The sequence below is a fragment of the Limulus polyphemus genome, unplaced genomic scaffold, assembly GCF_000517525.1.
Source record: "Limulus polyphemus unplaced genomic scaffold, Limulus_polyphemus-2.1.2 Scaffold114, whole genome shotgun sequence".
Lineage (NCBI taxonomy): Eukaryota > Metazoa > Arthropoda > Merostomata > Xiphosura > Limulidae > Limulus > Limulus polyphemus.
Window position 1 is genome coordinate 866555 of NW_013665724.1, and position 17775 is coordinate 884329.

Consider the following 17775-nt stretch of genomic DNA (forward strand, 5'->3'; position numbering starts at 1 on the left):
GTAATCGGCGTGTGTGGCTGGTGAATAACGAAGGACAAAACTTGTTAGCTCCCTGTGAAGTGAATTACACCTACGTTAACTCGTAATTAACTCGCTCATCGCGAACCCTCGATAAGATATCGAAGAAGTTCTAGACTAGAAAGAAGACTTTATATTGCTTGTAAGTTTGTGAAACTTTTGTATATAAATCGTTGTTTGTAAAAACTATTTGTAATAACTGTTATTGTAAATTGTATTATTGTTTGTATATTACAACATATTTGTATAAAAGAAAACTGTCTGTATCAGTCTTGTTGGCAAATATCATAAACTGACTATATATCGGCTTTTACTTAACTGCTAAATCTAAAGTACAATTAAACTACTAAATTTAAATTATTAGGTAACTCGGTTTGAAAACATTTGAAATTCTAATACGTAACAATAGTAAAACTATGTTAGCTCTAAATGTCAAAGACTTGGCACTATAATTAAATAATCCAATGGAAGTACTACAGGCTTAACATTACCGACATGACAAGAATAATAAAAGTTATAAAAATCAACAACCTAGTAATCAGATTTTAACAACACAGTGGAAGATAAGGTGGATTTAAATATCAACAACTTGGTACCTTGATTAAAAACAACATAACTGAACTACAGTGAAATAACATCAACAACTTAACACATGGTTTTAGCAACACAACGGAAGTATAGTGGGATTGACATCAAAAACTTAACACATGGTTTTACCAACACAACTGACGTACAGTGGGACTAATAGTTTTGTACCTGGTTTAAACAGCACAATTGCTTTAAGACAAGTACATTCAGTGAAGTCTGGAGACAGCTGACGATACCGCCTCATGACATCTTGTATGAAATGGAGGTCAGAGACCTGTGATTGTAGCTCACCGGTCTTAGGAATAGAGTCTGTTTGGAGTGTGACTAGTTTCGGTGTGGATAAACTGGACAGAATGTCCGTCGTGACTGAACACTGTGCCATATTCAGTAAAAATAAATCCTTCCACGATTCGTCAAGTAAGGTGACCTAAATATGATAAAACCTTTTAATAATCTCTTCAAGTAAGATGACATAAATATGATAAAACCTCTTAATAATCTCTTCAGTAAGATGACTTAAATATGATAAAACCTTTTAGTAATCTCTTCAAGTAAGATGACCTCAATATGATAAAACCTTTTAATAATCTCTTCAAGTAAGATAACCTAAATATAATAAAACCTCTTAATCTGGTTATTCTTCAAGTAAGTTTGTTTTGTTTTGAATTTTGCGCAAAGCTACGCAAGGGCTATTAGTGCAGTGAAAGACAGCTAGTCAACACCACCCACCGCCAACGCTTGGGCTAATCTTCTACCAACGAATAGTGGGATTGACCGTCACATTATAATGCCCCTACGGTTGAAAGGGTCGAGCATATTTGTTAAGACAGGAATTCGAACCCGCGACCCTCAGATTGTCGGATTACCTATGTAAGATTACCTAAATGTGATAAAACCTTTTAATGATTTGGCTATTCTTCAGGTAAGATGATGTAAACATGATAAAATTTCTTAATAATTTAGTTATTCTTCAAGCAAGATTATCTCCACATGATAAAACCTCTTAATAATCTGGTTATTTTTCAAGTTAGATGATCTAAATATTATCAAACTTCTTAATAACCAGGTTGCTTGTTGCTTTTATTCTCTAAGATAATAGTAGATTTTGAAAGGGCGAGCATGGTTTGTGGGACGGGGATTCGAAACCGCTACCCTCAAACTGCGAGTAAAGCACCCTAACCACCTGGCCATGCCGGGACGACTTCGTTAATAAAGGCACTTACGGAGTAATTAATTTGTCTCTAACGTTTTGCACCTTTACAGCTGGTCAATTTGACGTAGCGTATGAGGCAGAATTTCATTAGTTAATTTAACAGACGTTGGTTAGTTCCCTTGCACATTTTTCGGTGATATTCAAGCAATAGATAAAATTGAAACAATATGAGTTTAAGATAATATTGCCAACGAAAATCGCGTTGAAAATCAGATATGTTCGTACTATAGTAATATGGCGACTCTTTCGTTTTTGTTTGAAGTTAAGCACAAATCTACACAATGGGCTATCTGTGCTCTGCCCACCATGGGCATAGAAACCCGGTTTCTAACGTTGTAAGTCCGCAGACATACCACCGTGCCACTGGGGGGCATGACTCTATCTAACACTGCAATTACCTCTGAAACGTGTTGTTCTGAATGATACTATAAAAGTATCATAATTTATTTACAGAATGAAATATCCTGTTAAAAAACTGTCTTTTCCCTTACTTGTATTGCTAAATTGACACTTGAATAGAAATGCAGAGGTTAATATTATTTTTTATTTAACTTACAAGTATTCACACAGATATTTTTATATCATTATATAGAATAAGTTCTAGCTTAACTTCTATGGAAATATAAAGCATTTCTAAAATTTTGCTTGCCAGATATTAAGTTTTGTTTTGAAAGTGGAAATCCTTATTTTAATGTCTTTATTATAGTTAGACTAACATGAGCTGTAGTACTGGCCGAAAGGCCTCGTCGGCACTGGATAAGGCAGATATAATGTGAATGACATTAAATATTATTTTTTGCTTTAGTTTTCACTCATAAGTTCTTAGAATTATAAAAAAATAACCTAACTTGCTAATCGTATAACAGTTTTACAGAGGAAGAGCTAACGTATTATTACGTTTGGCCTCCACGGATATTTTATAAAGTCTGACTAAAGTCTTGGCTGATAGGGTACTATTGAAATTTATCTAGTATTTTTCTGACAGTTGCGTATAATTAAAGAACACTATTTTATAAAGTATGACTAGAGTCTTGGCTGATAGGGAACTATTGAAATTTATCTAGTATTTTTCTGACAGTTGCGTATAATTAAAGAACACTATTTTATAAAGTATGACTAGAGTCTTGGCTGATAGGGAACTATTGAAATTTATCTAGTATTTTTCTGACAGTTGCGTATAATTAAGGAACACTATTTTATAAAGTCTGATTAGAGTCTTGGCTGATAGGGTACTATTGAAATTTATCTAGTATTTTTCTGACAGTTGTGTATAATTAAAGAACACTATTTTATAAAGTATGACAAGAGTCTTGGCTGATAGGGAACTATTGAAATTTATTTAGTATTTTGCTGACAGCTGTTTATAATTAAAGAACACTATTTTGAAACTTTGTATTAGCACCTTACCTGGTCAGGCTTGCTCAGTGTCTGAAAAGTGGGGAGACACTTGACCCAGCGGATGACCATAAAGAGTAGTCGAGCTGTCATCTCCTGTAAAGACTCTCCTCGTCCGGTGGTAGTGGCTGGTAAAAATGTCGGGAACATTCCAAGTTGGCTGGCGCAGGAGGCAGGACAGGAGGTTTGATAGAAAAAATGCGACTGCATGGGAAGCGAAGAACGGTTGTCAGTTAGTATAGTGCCTAAGCTGAAACTGGGGTTGATACGTGTAAGGGCAGAGTTCAGTTGGGCTGTATTCCACATGAGCTCCTGAGACTTCTCTGCGTTGAGCAACATCTGTAACAAACCCGATGATGCAGCTCCGACGAAGGCGGAGGATGGTGTCGCTGAGATGTTCTCTCTCGTGTTGAACATCATGGAGGACTGAGAACTGGAAACTCCGACTGATGCTACTATGGAAGTCGATAGATTGCTAATCTCCAAAGGATGCCGTAATTTGGATCCACAATTTGTACTTCCAGTTTTGGTCCTTCCTTTGGCAGGTGCAGATCTGTCTTCAAACCGAGACTTTCTCGGACCTCGCTCATGTTGAACAGCTAAAAGAGGCACAACATTACTCCACGACTGTTCTCTCGAAAAACTTAAATTTATGTCCACTATTATTTCTGATTCTATATATTTACCTTCTCGCAAACTAAGTTTTGATTAGCTTCTAGTTTGTCCAAATACATTTTATTTTTCTGTAATTTAAACTTCATAAAAGACAAAAAATTTCAGACATCTTTTAGTTACCTCGTAAGTTATGTCACTAACTTACTTATAATTAAAATCAGTACGAGTTAATTGGGGTCAGGATCATTTATGAATCTTATGTTTATGGGGTCTAATGTTTATTAACATAACTATGCAGACAAAAAAAAAACAACATTAAAAGAGGTAAACATGATGCAGATAATTAACACCAAGTCAACTTAAACAGTACCTATTAATAAGAACATTATTGGTAACTCTACTAGTAAGGTCAACATGAATGATTAGTATTAGTATGGACCAACATAAGCAGCATGGAAAAGAAACACATTATGAAAAAGATGAAAGGAAACATGACACTAGAAGGGTCAACACGGTAACATACTACAAGAATGGTCCACACAGAAACACAATACAAGTGGTGATAACATGGAAATAGTGTTTGGATGCAAAGAGAGAAATGCTGCTAAATGAGTCAGCATATTGGAAATAGTGTTTGGATGCAAAGAGAGAAATGCTGCTAAATGAGTCAACATATTGGAAATAGTGTTTGGATGCAAAGAGAGAAATGCTGCTAAATGAGTCAACATATGTAGAACTAATTAGTAAAAGCCATCTAACATAGAGCGTTAAGCTTAACACTTTTTAGGGAATATTCACAGCTTTTGTCAAAGCGATTATACGTATGGTTTATAACATGATTCAAAAAAAATAATAAATCGAAATATAATAAAGGTATACGTAAATCCGCAGTGACAACTGGTTAAAAGATGGCGCTACGTTTTATGTGTGTTTTCCTTTCTATGAATCAAACTTTGCTAAGAGTTTCGTTTCTTAATAATTACTATTTGTTTCGTATAAATTAAGAGTGAGTAAATAATAAACACCTACCTTATAATAAAGCCAATAACACATCTAAAACTATCAATTTACTTTTTAATTAAGTTAACTTTTAGGTAATAAAAAAGGAATAATATATTTAGATAACCTAAGTATTCAGATACTTGCCTTGTATATTTTATAGTCCATAACTTTACACAAATTTATCACACATTACGAAACATACTTGATATCACAAATTACAAAGCATACATAATGGTTGTGGGTTATATATGGGTTATGGACTATACATGTTACACAGATTTATCACAAATTACAAAATCTACTTGATGGTTATGGAATATATGTATTACACAAATTTATCACACATTACGAAACATACTTGATTACATATATTCCATAACCATCAAGTAGATTTTGTAATTTGTGATAAATCTGTGTAACATGTATAGTCCATAACCATCAATCATGTTTCGTAATGTGTGATAAATTTGTGTAATACATATATTCCATAACCATCAAGTAAATTTTGTAATTTGTGATAAATCTGTGTAACATGTATAGTCCATAACCATCAAGTATGTTTCGTAATGTGTGATAACTTTGTGTAATACATATATTCCATAACCATCAAGTAGATTTTGTAACTTGTGATAAATCTGTGTAACATGTATAGTCCATAACCATCAAGTATGTTTCGTAATGTGTAATAAATTTGTGTAACATATATAGTCCATAACTATCAAGTATCTTGTGTAATGTGTGATAAATCTGTAAGTGACGTCATCCTCAAGTAACAAGCTTTACTTTCAAAGTTATTCGACCTACCATAAATGCCGCAAGAAAAAGTTTAGTTTGTTACAAAATGATGCTATGTACATATATTTAAGGATACAGGATTTGAAATTTATTTCCCTTTCAGTATAGTGTTCCATATTACAGACAACTAGACCGATATCATTTTTTTTTATTGTTAACATGATGACGTAAAGTCATGGTAGATAATGGAGCCACATCTGTATGATCGAGTATATAGAAATGTCGAGCTTCGTGTGAAGATTTGCAACTTGAACACAAGACACCCGAGACGTGACACCAAGCGATGGACCAAGGATGCTGGCGTGGTCAATAGAGGAAAAGAAAGGATTACCTGCTAACGTCAGTATGTAGGCCGTCATGGCTGGTAATATATCCGGAGGATTAGCAAAGGCAAGCTCAGATTGAGCAGGCTTTTACTTAAACAAACACACAGCATAAGTACTACTTAAATTGGTGACAGCAGACGGAAGGATGAGAGAGTTATTAGAAATCCTTACGTTTACTACTGAAAGTCCCAAGCTGTGGGAAGCCCACCAAAGGGTCACAGAGTATGTATGCTGGTCGTGTAACAGTTGATGTTACATACCCTTAAAATTTAGATTACTGTTTCATTATTCAAGAAGATTATACGGGAGAATGAACACGTGGCAGGCTACTAAATATATATATAGCCTTACAATGTAACCTAATTTTACTTCCGATTTAAATTTTTATCCTTAAGTAAGTCTGTTATAAACATTATCCCTAGGTTATATTTCACTCATTCCAAAAAAAAATGCAACAAAAACAATTATAATTAATTTTTGGGAATATCAAACACGTGTTTTAAGAAAAAAAAAGGGCTACACAAAAACGTTTTTCTTTGGGTAGTCTAACTAATATTTAACGAAATGAACTGCACAATAAATTTAAATATTAAATCTAAATTGAAATAAAATTTTCTCTCTCCATGGAAAAATTTGAAGTAGGCTTACAACGCTAAACTGTGGGATTCGATCCCTGTTAATAGCACAACGCAGATAGCTCATTGTACATACTTGCTCTAAAACAAAGAAATTTTCTCTCCAGAAGAGTATTTTGAGTAATATATATATGCGTACAACTGTATATTATCAAAATAATTTAATATAAGTTACGGACGTTTAAAATGATTCATGCCCCCCAGTGGTGGGCAGAGCACAGATAGCCCATTGTGTACCTTTGTGCTTAATTACAAACAACAACAAAATGATTCATAGCAGATACATAGTAATTTGGGTTATGAAATGAGTTGTAAATATATTTGTACTCAGTAAAAGAGAAGTAATATGAGAATTTAGATTTTACCATAAGCTATTAATTAAATGAAACGTATTTGACTAAGTAGATACTCAGATAGTTTCAAAAAAGAAATATGAACACACAGATGGCGGAATAAACAAATAAGAATACATAGGTAAATATATACCTCATTAATAGTTTCTTCTATGGATAAATTTATATAGAAAACTAGCTTTTTATAAGTATATTATACAAGCTGAGTGCACGTCATATGACGGGAAATAAGGATTAATTTTTCTTCTCAAACTTATATCTAAATAAATTTTTTATAAACATGTTTTCTAAAAAATTATTATAATCTAGTAACAATATATGCATGGAGAATGACTATTTTATTCCTAGTATTTTACGAGAACAACATTTTTTATGTATATTTGGTCATTTTCTTTAAGTATTGCTTGATTATCATATTGACTTCTGTATATTTTTAAGTTATATTCAAATATACTTTTTAATTAATCCTTATATATTAAAACATGCGAAAAACTCATTCTAAAAGACATATTCCTACTTGGCCAACTGTATGACTCTGCAAATTATTAACTGTGTTGATAAAAGCAGCGAACTTTATTATAAATTTCAGAGTCTTCTCTTTGGAATGTCTTCCTGGTTTGGGTTTTGTTATCCTGCTGAGCTATAAATTGGACATTTTCAAAATTGAAATGTGCTACGGGGAAAATATTCGGTTTATTATAGAGTTGTAGCCGATGGTTCCGATTGGACAAAATTTTGTGATGTTGCGTCATTGTTTTCCTTGACAACCAAGTAAACGTAATGGGGAATTTCAGTCAATGATTATGATTTCTGTGCGCCAGCAATAAAGTGTGGAGAACGCCTATATCCGATTCGATTTTATTACAAATTACGATCTCTACAAACCTACCCGCAAATCTAACTATATGCTCAAAGTAGTGCATCGTCCGTTTTATATATATATGTACGGCTGGAAGCATTTAAAAAAGACAAATTTGCTTGTCGCGGCAGAAAGCGCTGTCGTTTCGTACAAATTGCGTGTCAATCGGTACCGCAACGGCCGAGATATCAGCAATTTACGGACGGCTTTTCGTCTTTATATAGAAGTAAGGTAATCAAAAATAAACAGATATGTTGTTGTTTAATTGTTAATAGATGTAATATCTCATCACTCTAATACTTATAATATTCTTATCCACATCTTTCTTAACTGGCTCAGTACGAGTTTTTTTTTTTTATATTTTGTATAATAACATTTCAACAATCCTATTTTTGGAAACCATTGGTGCCTGGGTTAGCGTTCCCGAACTGTGCATCCCTAGACTCTTGTTTCGCGACCCATTGGCGCAAAAACTATCTCTAACATTGTGGCCATAAGAGTGACGGTCAAATTCCACTATTCGATGGGACAAGATTAGCCCAAAAGTTTGCCGGTAGGGGCTGTTGACTAGCTCTCTTCCCCTTGTCAATCAGTTCCAGACTAAGGACGGTTAGTGCAAACAGCCCTCTTGTAGCTTTGCACTAAATCCTGAATCGCTCATTTTGGCGCAGATCTAGGAAACAGAAGTTCGTCTCTTCAGTTATTCAGTTTTCTTCTTTGAAATTTGTTTTGTGTGGATCGTAAGTTTCCGTTTTTTTTTATCTAGGGTATGAATTTCCCCCTGTGTGTCTGTATTATTTTCGCTTGTTTACATAGAGGACCGACCCCACAACGACAAGGAAATACAAGCGCCACATTTTATGACCCTGGTAGTCAGTTAGCAATTGCTATGGTGTCAACGTTTTTCTTCTTTCAATAATTTAGTGATTTTTTTTTATCTTTATGTATGCAACAGCTAAAGCTTATGCACAGAGCTTCAAATAAGTGGTTCACCATGTGCGCATGTGCATGAAAACGTAAAAATAAAGATGAATGTTTTCGCGTACCAGCGCTTTATCGGACTACAGATTGCGAAACATTACTGAAAGCTCCTGTCTGAAATCGGCAGTGTGTTGGCATTTTAATTTGTTTTGTTGTTGTCTTTACTCTAACAACTACATTTTTCTTAAATGTTTCCAATACTAAGACTAAAAGGATGAAATGCACTACTCAAACGGACCTTTTAAATTTTCCCGATTTGTCAAGTAATGCCAAAGACAATGGCAGATGATCAAGCAGGGAAAGCTCTTAAGGCTCCAGGTGGTTTAAGGATGTAGATTGAAGAGCGACCTGGAATTTGATTGCTTTCATTTACAAGGAACGCTAGAATAATTTCAAGACTTATAACTCGTTCGTTTTAGGTTATCAGATATTTCTGTTTGTTCAATGTGGACCAAAATAATTCATATGGTCCACATATGAGAATTATTCGTTTTATTTTAATTGAGCCCCTACTTATTTCCCATCCTTCGTGTCTATATTAGCTTCGTACTCATATTTAAACAAAAGTATTGATGACAAAAAAAATATATAGGAATACAGAAGAAGAGACAAATAGATCGTAAACGTAATTACTAAGTATTATATGTATATGTATATATATATATAGCTTTTAACGTGACACCTCCAACTGATGAGCTCCGTTTCTCATTTATAACTCTTGTATGTGTTCTCCAAACGACACTCATCTTTCCACAAGATAATAGGGATGGCATTTGCATCATCCCTACATCCCTGCGATGAAAATTTCATCCCTATTGTCTTGTTTGCATTGTTTTTGAAGGATTGATATTAGCCATCCTTACATTTACTTTCTTTTTTGAAAAGTTCTCTCTTTACATGTTTGCTTGTTATTGTTGTTTTTTAATGCAGTGTTTTAATATACATAAGAAGGTTGTATTTATAACCAAGTTCTAAATACAATGAGGTTTCAACTGTATTATTTATTGTTTATCTATTATTGGCTGGTAATTCCTGTTTCACCCTGTTCTTAAGCTTTTTATAGGAACACCAAATTTTTGTAAGAAAACTAACTTCAAAGGGTAATGATAACATCGTTTACACTAGAATTATGATTTTGTTTTAATTAGTACTAGTTAATAATACTTATAAAAGGGGATACTCTGTTTGAAACTATGTCACCTCAGTGAATTTGGTTGATACCATTGTTTTGGTTTTTGAGTTATCATGTAATAAAAGAGAGGAACAAGAAATTCAAACTTTTTGTTATGATATTTACAAACATTCCCAGAACTTGTGACTCAGTCATTACATATTGTTTTAAAGGTAAACACTGTATAATATTGTAAAGTTCTGATGACCTATTGAGGAGATATTTAAAACATCATTTCGATGAACAATCCGAGCTATCCCTACATAGACAGTGCTACCACCTGTCTGATGAAATGAGGAATGAACCACAGAACTTCGAAAACTAACCGTCTTTATTCATACGAGCCTCGAAACATTTCTTAAGCCTACAAGCTCGGCATTGGTTCCTGTGGGTCTTGTCGATGGGACATTTTCCTTTCAAATCTCCTTGAGCTTTACATGTGTAGACTCGGTTACGATGGATGCTGCGTTTGAAGAATCCTGAACAGCCTAAAATCGAATGTAATAAACATTGTGATTAGTCACATCTCGATATGTTACGAACTTTAGGTGTTCTTATGAAACACACCATTTTGTTGGCTCTGTTTGCGCTGTTTGTTAATTTTTTCTTCTTTTTGTCATATAAACTTAATATTATTCTAATTTTTTAAATTAATATTTTGCTAAAACTTTAATTAAGGTTTTTTTTACTCTTTATATATTTCATGCCTGGAGTTATAGACTTCTTATACTACATTTTTATGCTTAGGTTCAAGACAGTTTTGTGTTTTGACTCCATTAACAATAGAGTAATTACTGAAAACATAATTTAAAGTGACTATATCTTAAAACCTGCGGGCACTAGGGGTACTACATTACGTAAGATTCACGTTGAAGACCATATGTAGTATTCAGTAAAGTTTGAATATGGTACAGAGTGTTTCAGAATGTTCTAAATCATAAGTCTGCTTTCTGTCATTCTCAATCAGAATATCAAACCTAGCCCTAAATGAAGTTTGTGCAAGTATCATCTGTTCTACACAGTATTTATTGATTGTAACGATATCCTACATACTGATGTGCATTTAATCAAGTTAATCTAACTCGTATTGATGAAAGAGAGAGAAAGAGGAGGATACATAAACCTGTGCTAGTTTTAGAAACAAGGATTTAGATAATCAGTATAATATCGTTTTAGAAAACGTGTTACAATTCCCGAACAATCCTGAAATGAGATTATTCTCAATGTGCTTCTGGTGAAGTCGAATTCCCAAATAACAAGTAGATTTAAAGATAATGCTCCTTTTGAACATAAATCTTGTTTTTATAATCATCTTGTGTATAATCGTAATGTTTATTGACACATATGTTTTTAAAATTATGGCTGATACTGGCAGCACTTTCATCGAACGAGAGAACCAGGTTATTATTCAAAAGAAACAACTCAGTACTATCAGCTAATGACTGCAGTAGTTGTATCTCAGCATTGAAACCTACAGTTGAAAATAGTATATTGTACTATCAGCTAATGACTGCAGTAGTTGTATCTCAGCATTGAAACCTACAGTTGAAAATAGTATATTGTTCTAATTAGCGAAAAAAAAAGAAGATATATATAAGCAGAAGACATAGCATCAGGTAAAAAGACTAGCAGATACAAGAGTTTATAAATATAATTTAATGGGCCTATTAGATCACAGACAGACAGAAAAGTAGATAGATAGATAGATAAATAAATAAATAGTTGGGATGGTAGGTGGATAAGTGTACAGCTCAATATGATTTGTCTGTTAAAAACATCTGGCATGCAAAATATGAAACTCATAAACATAGAAACATCATAAAAAATCCTCAATAACACCAAGTAGTTTTAAATGGTTTTATTTTCAGTTTCTTAGATCATTTCACATGAGCATCTATTTAGTTGCATTCTATTTAATACGAACACATTCGTCCGGGTGAAAAAAAAAAGTTTCGTGATTACAATAAAAAAAGTGTTTTTTCATCCAAATTTAGCCCCTCCCCAGTGGCACAGCGGTATGTCTGCAAACTTACAACGCTAGAACCCAGGTTTTGATACCCGTGGTGGGACAGAGCACAGATAGCCCATTGTATAGCTTTATGCTTAATTACAAACAAACAAACCTCCAAATTTATGTTACTTAGGATGCTAATCGAAAAGTCTTCGCTCCAATATGGGAAGCTCTGGTTTATGGGAATAAAGTAATTTAATCAGTTCAAAAAATCTCGTTTAAATCACAGTTAGTGTTTATATCTCCATTATTTCTTTGATCCATCTATGTTAGTTATTGTACTGTATCCCATTGAATGCTAGAAACTCTGTCTAATTTTAATCAACACTTATTGGGAGTTTTATTTTTTAACTTCTTTAAAGTCTGGTCTGTTAAACTCTCAATTTATTTACTTATCCTAATTTAACAGATATACTTTATACTTTTATTAAACTTGAAATAAAACGTCAACGAACGACAAGAATATAATTGTTTGTTTGTTTTAAATTTTCGAGCAAAGCTACACGAGGGCTATCTGCGCTAGCCGTCCCTAATTTAACAGTGTAAGACTAGAGGGAAGGCAGCTAGTCATCACCACCCACCGCCACCTCTTGGGCTACTCTTTTACCAACGAATTGTGGGATTGACCGTCACATTATAACGCCCCTACGGCTGAAAGGGCGAGCATGTTTGGTGTGACGGGGATTCGAACCCGAGACCCTCAGATTGCGAGTCGAGCGCCCTAACCACCTGGCCATGCCGGGCTGTTGTACAAATCTCTGTTATCTTAGCTCAAAACATGAAACAATGAAAAAATGCAAAGAAATGCCAAATTGCTGTAGGAAAGAAAAAAGAATTAGGTCATTTGGTCGAAACATTGTTCACCTTTAATTGTTTTTCTTTGCTGTCGTTTTAACCAATTCTTTCCGTTTTTATATTTTATAACGCTATGGTAAAACGTATTTCTCGATCATGCTATTAGGAAAAATGTATTTTTAGCGGAAAGCGATACAATGGGCTATAGGCGCTCTGTCAGCCGCGGGGAGTCGAACCACGGGTTTTAGCGTTATAAGTCCATAAACGTACCGCTGATCCACAGGGAGAGTTTAAAATCAATAAGCTTAGAAAAGAAAGATACGACATTTAATGAAACCTGTTAGATTCCTTCCAAATAATGTAGGTTTAAGTATATATAAATGTGCTATAATTTCTTTTTTCGCTGGAGAGACTTTTCCTAATAAGTTATGAAGTTAAGGAGTTGATGCACTTATTTACACGGTTATTCAGTTTTTGTTTAGAAAAAAAAAGATGAAACGAAAGTTTCGCTCCCCATGCTTACTGTATCTGGATACAAGAAAAGGAAAATTATGTTCAATTTTCGTGTGGTTCTACGAATATGAACATGTTACCCATTTGACTAAATCGTTGCCTCTTATCAAGACACACAGGAGTGTGTCGTTCGGCCAAAACAACCTACAGGACACACTACTGTGTTATTAACAGGAATTATAGCAATTTTCTGTATCTCGAACTTTGGTCATCCAAACTTCACATATTTTCAGTGAATATGCTCTACTCGACTCTTATTTCATACACCAAATTTCAATCCATTAAGAAATACACGAGATATAAAATCTCCAGTTTCGATTGTTTGTTTTCCTATTTTGTTTTTTTCTTCGCGCCAAAAATACGGATAAAAGAACATATTTAACTTTCATGGATTTCTTTTAAATTTTTTGCACGCTAATAGATCTATAATCTACAGTTAGGTGTCAAATTTGGTCTAAGTATAGGCCATATGTGCAAAAGTTGCTCAACAAAAAACGCTTATTTTTGATCAAAATGTTTGCGCACGCCGACGCTAAAAGTCGCGTGAGCTATCGGTCATACGTTTTCATCTAAGACTAAAAGTAGACCTCTTTTATATTTTTGTCATTCGGATTAAAGACGGCTGATTAAGAGCAGGAAAACTATAGTGTGAAACCACGTGCAGATACATAAGTATTGGTTCAGCCAAGCAAATTAGATTAGCAGTTTCTAGCTCAAGTTATCAAAATAATTGTACGGGTAGGCGATTATTATTGATTATTCATTGTCAACTTTTAAGCATAAATTTGCTAAATTTCATGACATTTTCCTAATTACAGAGCGTTTAGCGTTAAGCAATTAGTGTAAATAATGACGCTTGATACGGCTGTACCGAGTGCATATGGGTGATGACAAGAAACTGTTAATCTAGTTTCCATGGCGTTATTACAAAGGATGTTATTAACACTGTTTTAGAGAGGAAAAACTACCACCACATGTTGTAAAGGATCTGGTTGTTTCTGTAAAGTAAAGGTCTGTTCCGAATAATCGGGTTGCGATTCAAAAGCTAATGTTGGTTAATATCGAGTGATACTTTTTTACTTGCTGTGGTTTGTTGGTGTGTATTGACATAAAGTCATGATATCTAACCAAAAACACCTTAAATGTGTAAAACAGGTGTGGCCAAAATGAAATTAAGCGTGCGACTTAAGGGAATGAAATCAAAATTGATTGCCAAACTGGTAACTAAACTTATAACATTATTTGCTTATGAATATTTGCTGTAAAATTCTTATCAATGCTATAAGTGTAACTACCATTTTGGCCACCAATTTTGATTTTATTCCTTTAAGTTGCACGCTCGATCTCTTTTTGGCCGCACCTTTTTTTTTTACACCTAAGGTGTTTTGATGAGACAGTTTAAATCAAGACGACTTTCACAAAAGGATAAAGTAAGGAATTAATATTTGTTGAAAGTGGTTAACCCGTCTTTAGTATTTATCATTAAGTAAATGAAAGAGTCTTTATTGTGAAACATGATATCGAAAATATATTTTTCTATCATTCATTTTTACAGCACTTCAACAATAGACTCCTGGTTATTGGTATTTAAAAGAAATAATAATAATAATACCTATGAAAAGTAATAAATCTTTTCTGAATAAACTAATGAATCTGATAGTCCAGTTTAAGCATTCTAAAGCTTGTTTAGTTTTACTTAGAACCTGTATTTAAGTTTCTAGGTAGAATAATCTAACTTAAAAGAAATATTCAATAATAAACCGCATATGAAGACGCTGTGTATAAAATGAAAAAGATACAACATTTGGAATAGTTTTATGCTATCCAGTATGTTACATAGCTATACTACCCTCTGGTGAAAAATTATACTTAACGTATTTAGTTTAATAAATTTTGAATACTCTTTAGTCATCTTCACTGTAAAGTAAAGTAGGCTAGATAGGCTATATTAGCTAGTATCTTCGTACTGATGTTTTCCATAGCAGTTTTGATTGGCTGATTATTCAAAATGCGATGCTATCAGCAGACTAACGAAATATATTATACAAACATAGTTACAAGCTTACAAGAAGAAGTAATTGATATAAGTAAATTTGGATCTTTGGGCTAGTCACGGAAAGGGTCTAATTCTTAACTACCGAAAAGAAATTCCTTAACGTAACTCAAAGAGGTATATCTAATACAGGAAGGGTCTAAGTCTTAGTCACAGCATGGAAATTCGGTAAGATATATAACTAATACGGGAAGGGTCTAATTCTTAATCTCCAAGCATGGAAATTTAGTAAGGTAAGTTTAAAGGAATATAATTAAAACGGAAAGCGTTTAATTCTTAACCACCGAAAGAAAATTCAGCATTGTAACTCGAAGAGATATAACTAACACGGGAACGGTCTAATGTTTAACCAATATATGGAAATACAGTAAGGTAACTTAAGAGGGATATAACTAACACGGGAAGGGTAGAATTCTTAACCATCAAATGAAGATTCAATAAGGTAACTCAAAGGGGTAGAGCTCAAACAGAAAGGGTCATTTTTTTATTTTTTTTCCCCCCATAGTCCTTGCGGACCGTCGAGCCATCGTTTCTAAAGCTGTTTCTTACGTCAAGGATGCAACCCACTTGACAAATCAATCTCTTAAAATATAATAGTTCTTTATTGTCGACGAAAACAAATCAATTGAAGATGTTTTTTCCCTTTTCACGTTCCTCTTAATTTGTCTATTTCGTCTCGAAATCAGAGGAGAAAAAAAAAACTTTCATAACGTTATTTTTTTTCCCCATAGATCTTGTTCTGCCCTCGTTTCTAAAGCTGTTTCTTACGTCAAGAATGCGACCCACTTGACAGCCTTCCCTCTTGGAAAGGACGAGCATGTTTGGTGGGACTGGATTCGAACCCGCGACCCTCATATTGCGAGTCGAGCGCCTTATCCACCAGGCCATGCCGGGCCCAGAAAGGGTCATATAGTCAGGTAATTCAAAGTGATACAGGTAGCATTTTGTTTTGCAATGTATTACCTTCTTATATAAATTATTTTACAACAATGAGTTATTAATATATTTCGGAAAGGACAACTTTAAAAAGCAATGATAAACGAGCGTACATATTTATTAAGAATGCAAGAATAAACTGTAATGCGGAAAACAGTATTTACTAATGTTTTTATTTGGGGGGATTAAGCAGACTTTCGGGGGGAGATTAAGCAGACTTTTCGGGGGGAGATTAAACAGACTTTCGGTGGATTTGAGAAAAGTAGAACTAGATCAGTTCAAAAATAATTGGTAGAATTTTCAATTCTTTGACCAAAATAAATAGAAAAACTAGTTTCACTATTTTTATTTTTCTTATTTGCTTGATAGTATAAAGAAAATGTTTAAAACAAATAGAGAAGGTGAGCCGAAAATGAGTTTTTCTTCTGATATAAAACGTTAAATGCTAGAAATCAAACGTTTTCATTTCATCATGAATCTCATCTGTCGAATGAAAGAGAAAGATAAAGACAGGTGTGGTTTTTCACACACTGTTTGCGCGCTCAAACTAATAGCTTAATCTAAACCTCCAAAGCGCTACAGTTCTTTCTAATCCGTAAATTTGGAGAGACGTTGCAAAAATCAATAGCTCATTCAATACGTAAAATATATTCAGCCAATAAATCTATTCCTAAAAATAAGTGAATATTTTATAAGATTCATTGCAAGTTAAGATCATGATACTGAGGAAAACATACATTGGAAGTCACTGTTACGGTGTGGTATTTGCCTTCAAATTGAATCTAAACATACGATGTCACTGATTGGTTTGAATTGTTTTCAGATTTTCCCACATGGGTACACCAGGTCTAACTATCTACACTAGACGTCCTTAATTTGATAGGTAGTCAACAGCATCCAACATCAACTATTTTGACTACTGTAATCGGATAGTAGGATTTGACCATTACCCGTATAACACGCCCACGGTCCCAGAGTGCGGAGTGCATTTTTTGCAGCAACAGGACACGAACCATGAACCCTCGGATTCACACTCTGGTACGTTAACATAGGCTACGCCTGGCTCTGATGTCAGTGAACAAATCTAACATTCACTATTTACTCTTCCGATTCATCCCCAGATAACCCCTGAAATAGAGAGGTTTTCTTGCGAAACTCTCGCGTTACCAGAATCCGTGTTAATTTAAGGTATACACTAGAAACTGATAACTTTTATTGTTGTCTATAAAGTTTCTTTCTTATGGTGACGTCATGTTTCACAAAGACAAATACTAAATACCTTATTAACATTTACTAATATTCTCAGTTTATTGAGCATCAATAAAAAGTAACCGGAACTTGTATCGATAATTGGCTAATTGAATATTGTATTCGATTATTATGTAATAAAAAGTATGATATCATATGTTATCTTCAAAGAGAGTTTATTGTTTATTTAGCACAAAGCTACACAATTGGCTATCTGTGCTTTGCCCACCACGGGTATCGAATCCCGGATTCTAGCGTTGTAAGTCCG

General features: G+C 33.9%; 1 protein-coding gene across 4 annotated transcripts in view; it reads right to left on the bottom strand.

Annotated features, from left to right (window-relative positions):
• The window catches only part of LOC106471679 (nuclear receptor subfamily 2 group E member 1-like), a 44518-nt gene that overhangs the window by 5204 nt on the left and 21539 nt on the right, over nucleotides 1-17775 (bottom strand). For all 4 annotated transcript variants that reach the window (XM_022401177.1, XM_022401195.1, XM_022401188.1 and 1 more), the window contains 3 exons: nucleotides 10278-10439; nucleotides 3227-3813; nucleotides 775-1033 (listed from right to left, as the gene is read on the bottom strand). In XM_022401177.1, coding sequence (XP_022256885.1) covers nucleotides 775-1033; nucleotides 3227-3813; nucleotides 10278-10439 — 1008 coding nt within the window. The remainder of the gene's footprint in view (nucleotides 1-774; nucleotides 1034-3226; nucleotides 3814-10277; nucleotides 10440-17775) is intronic.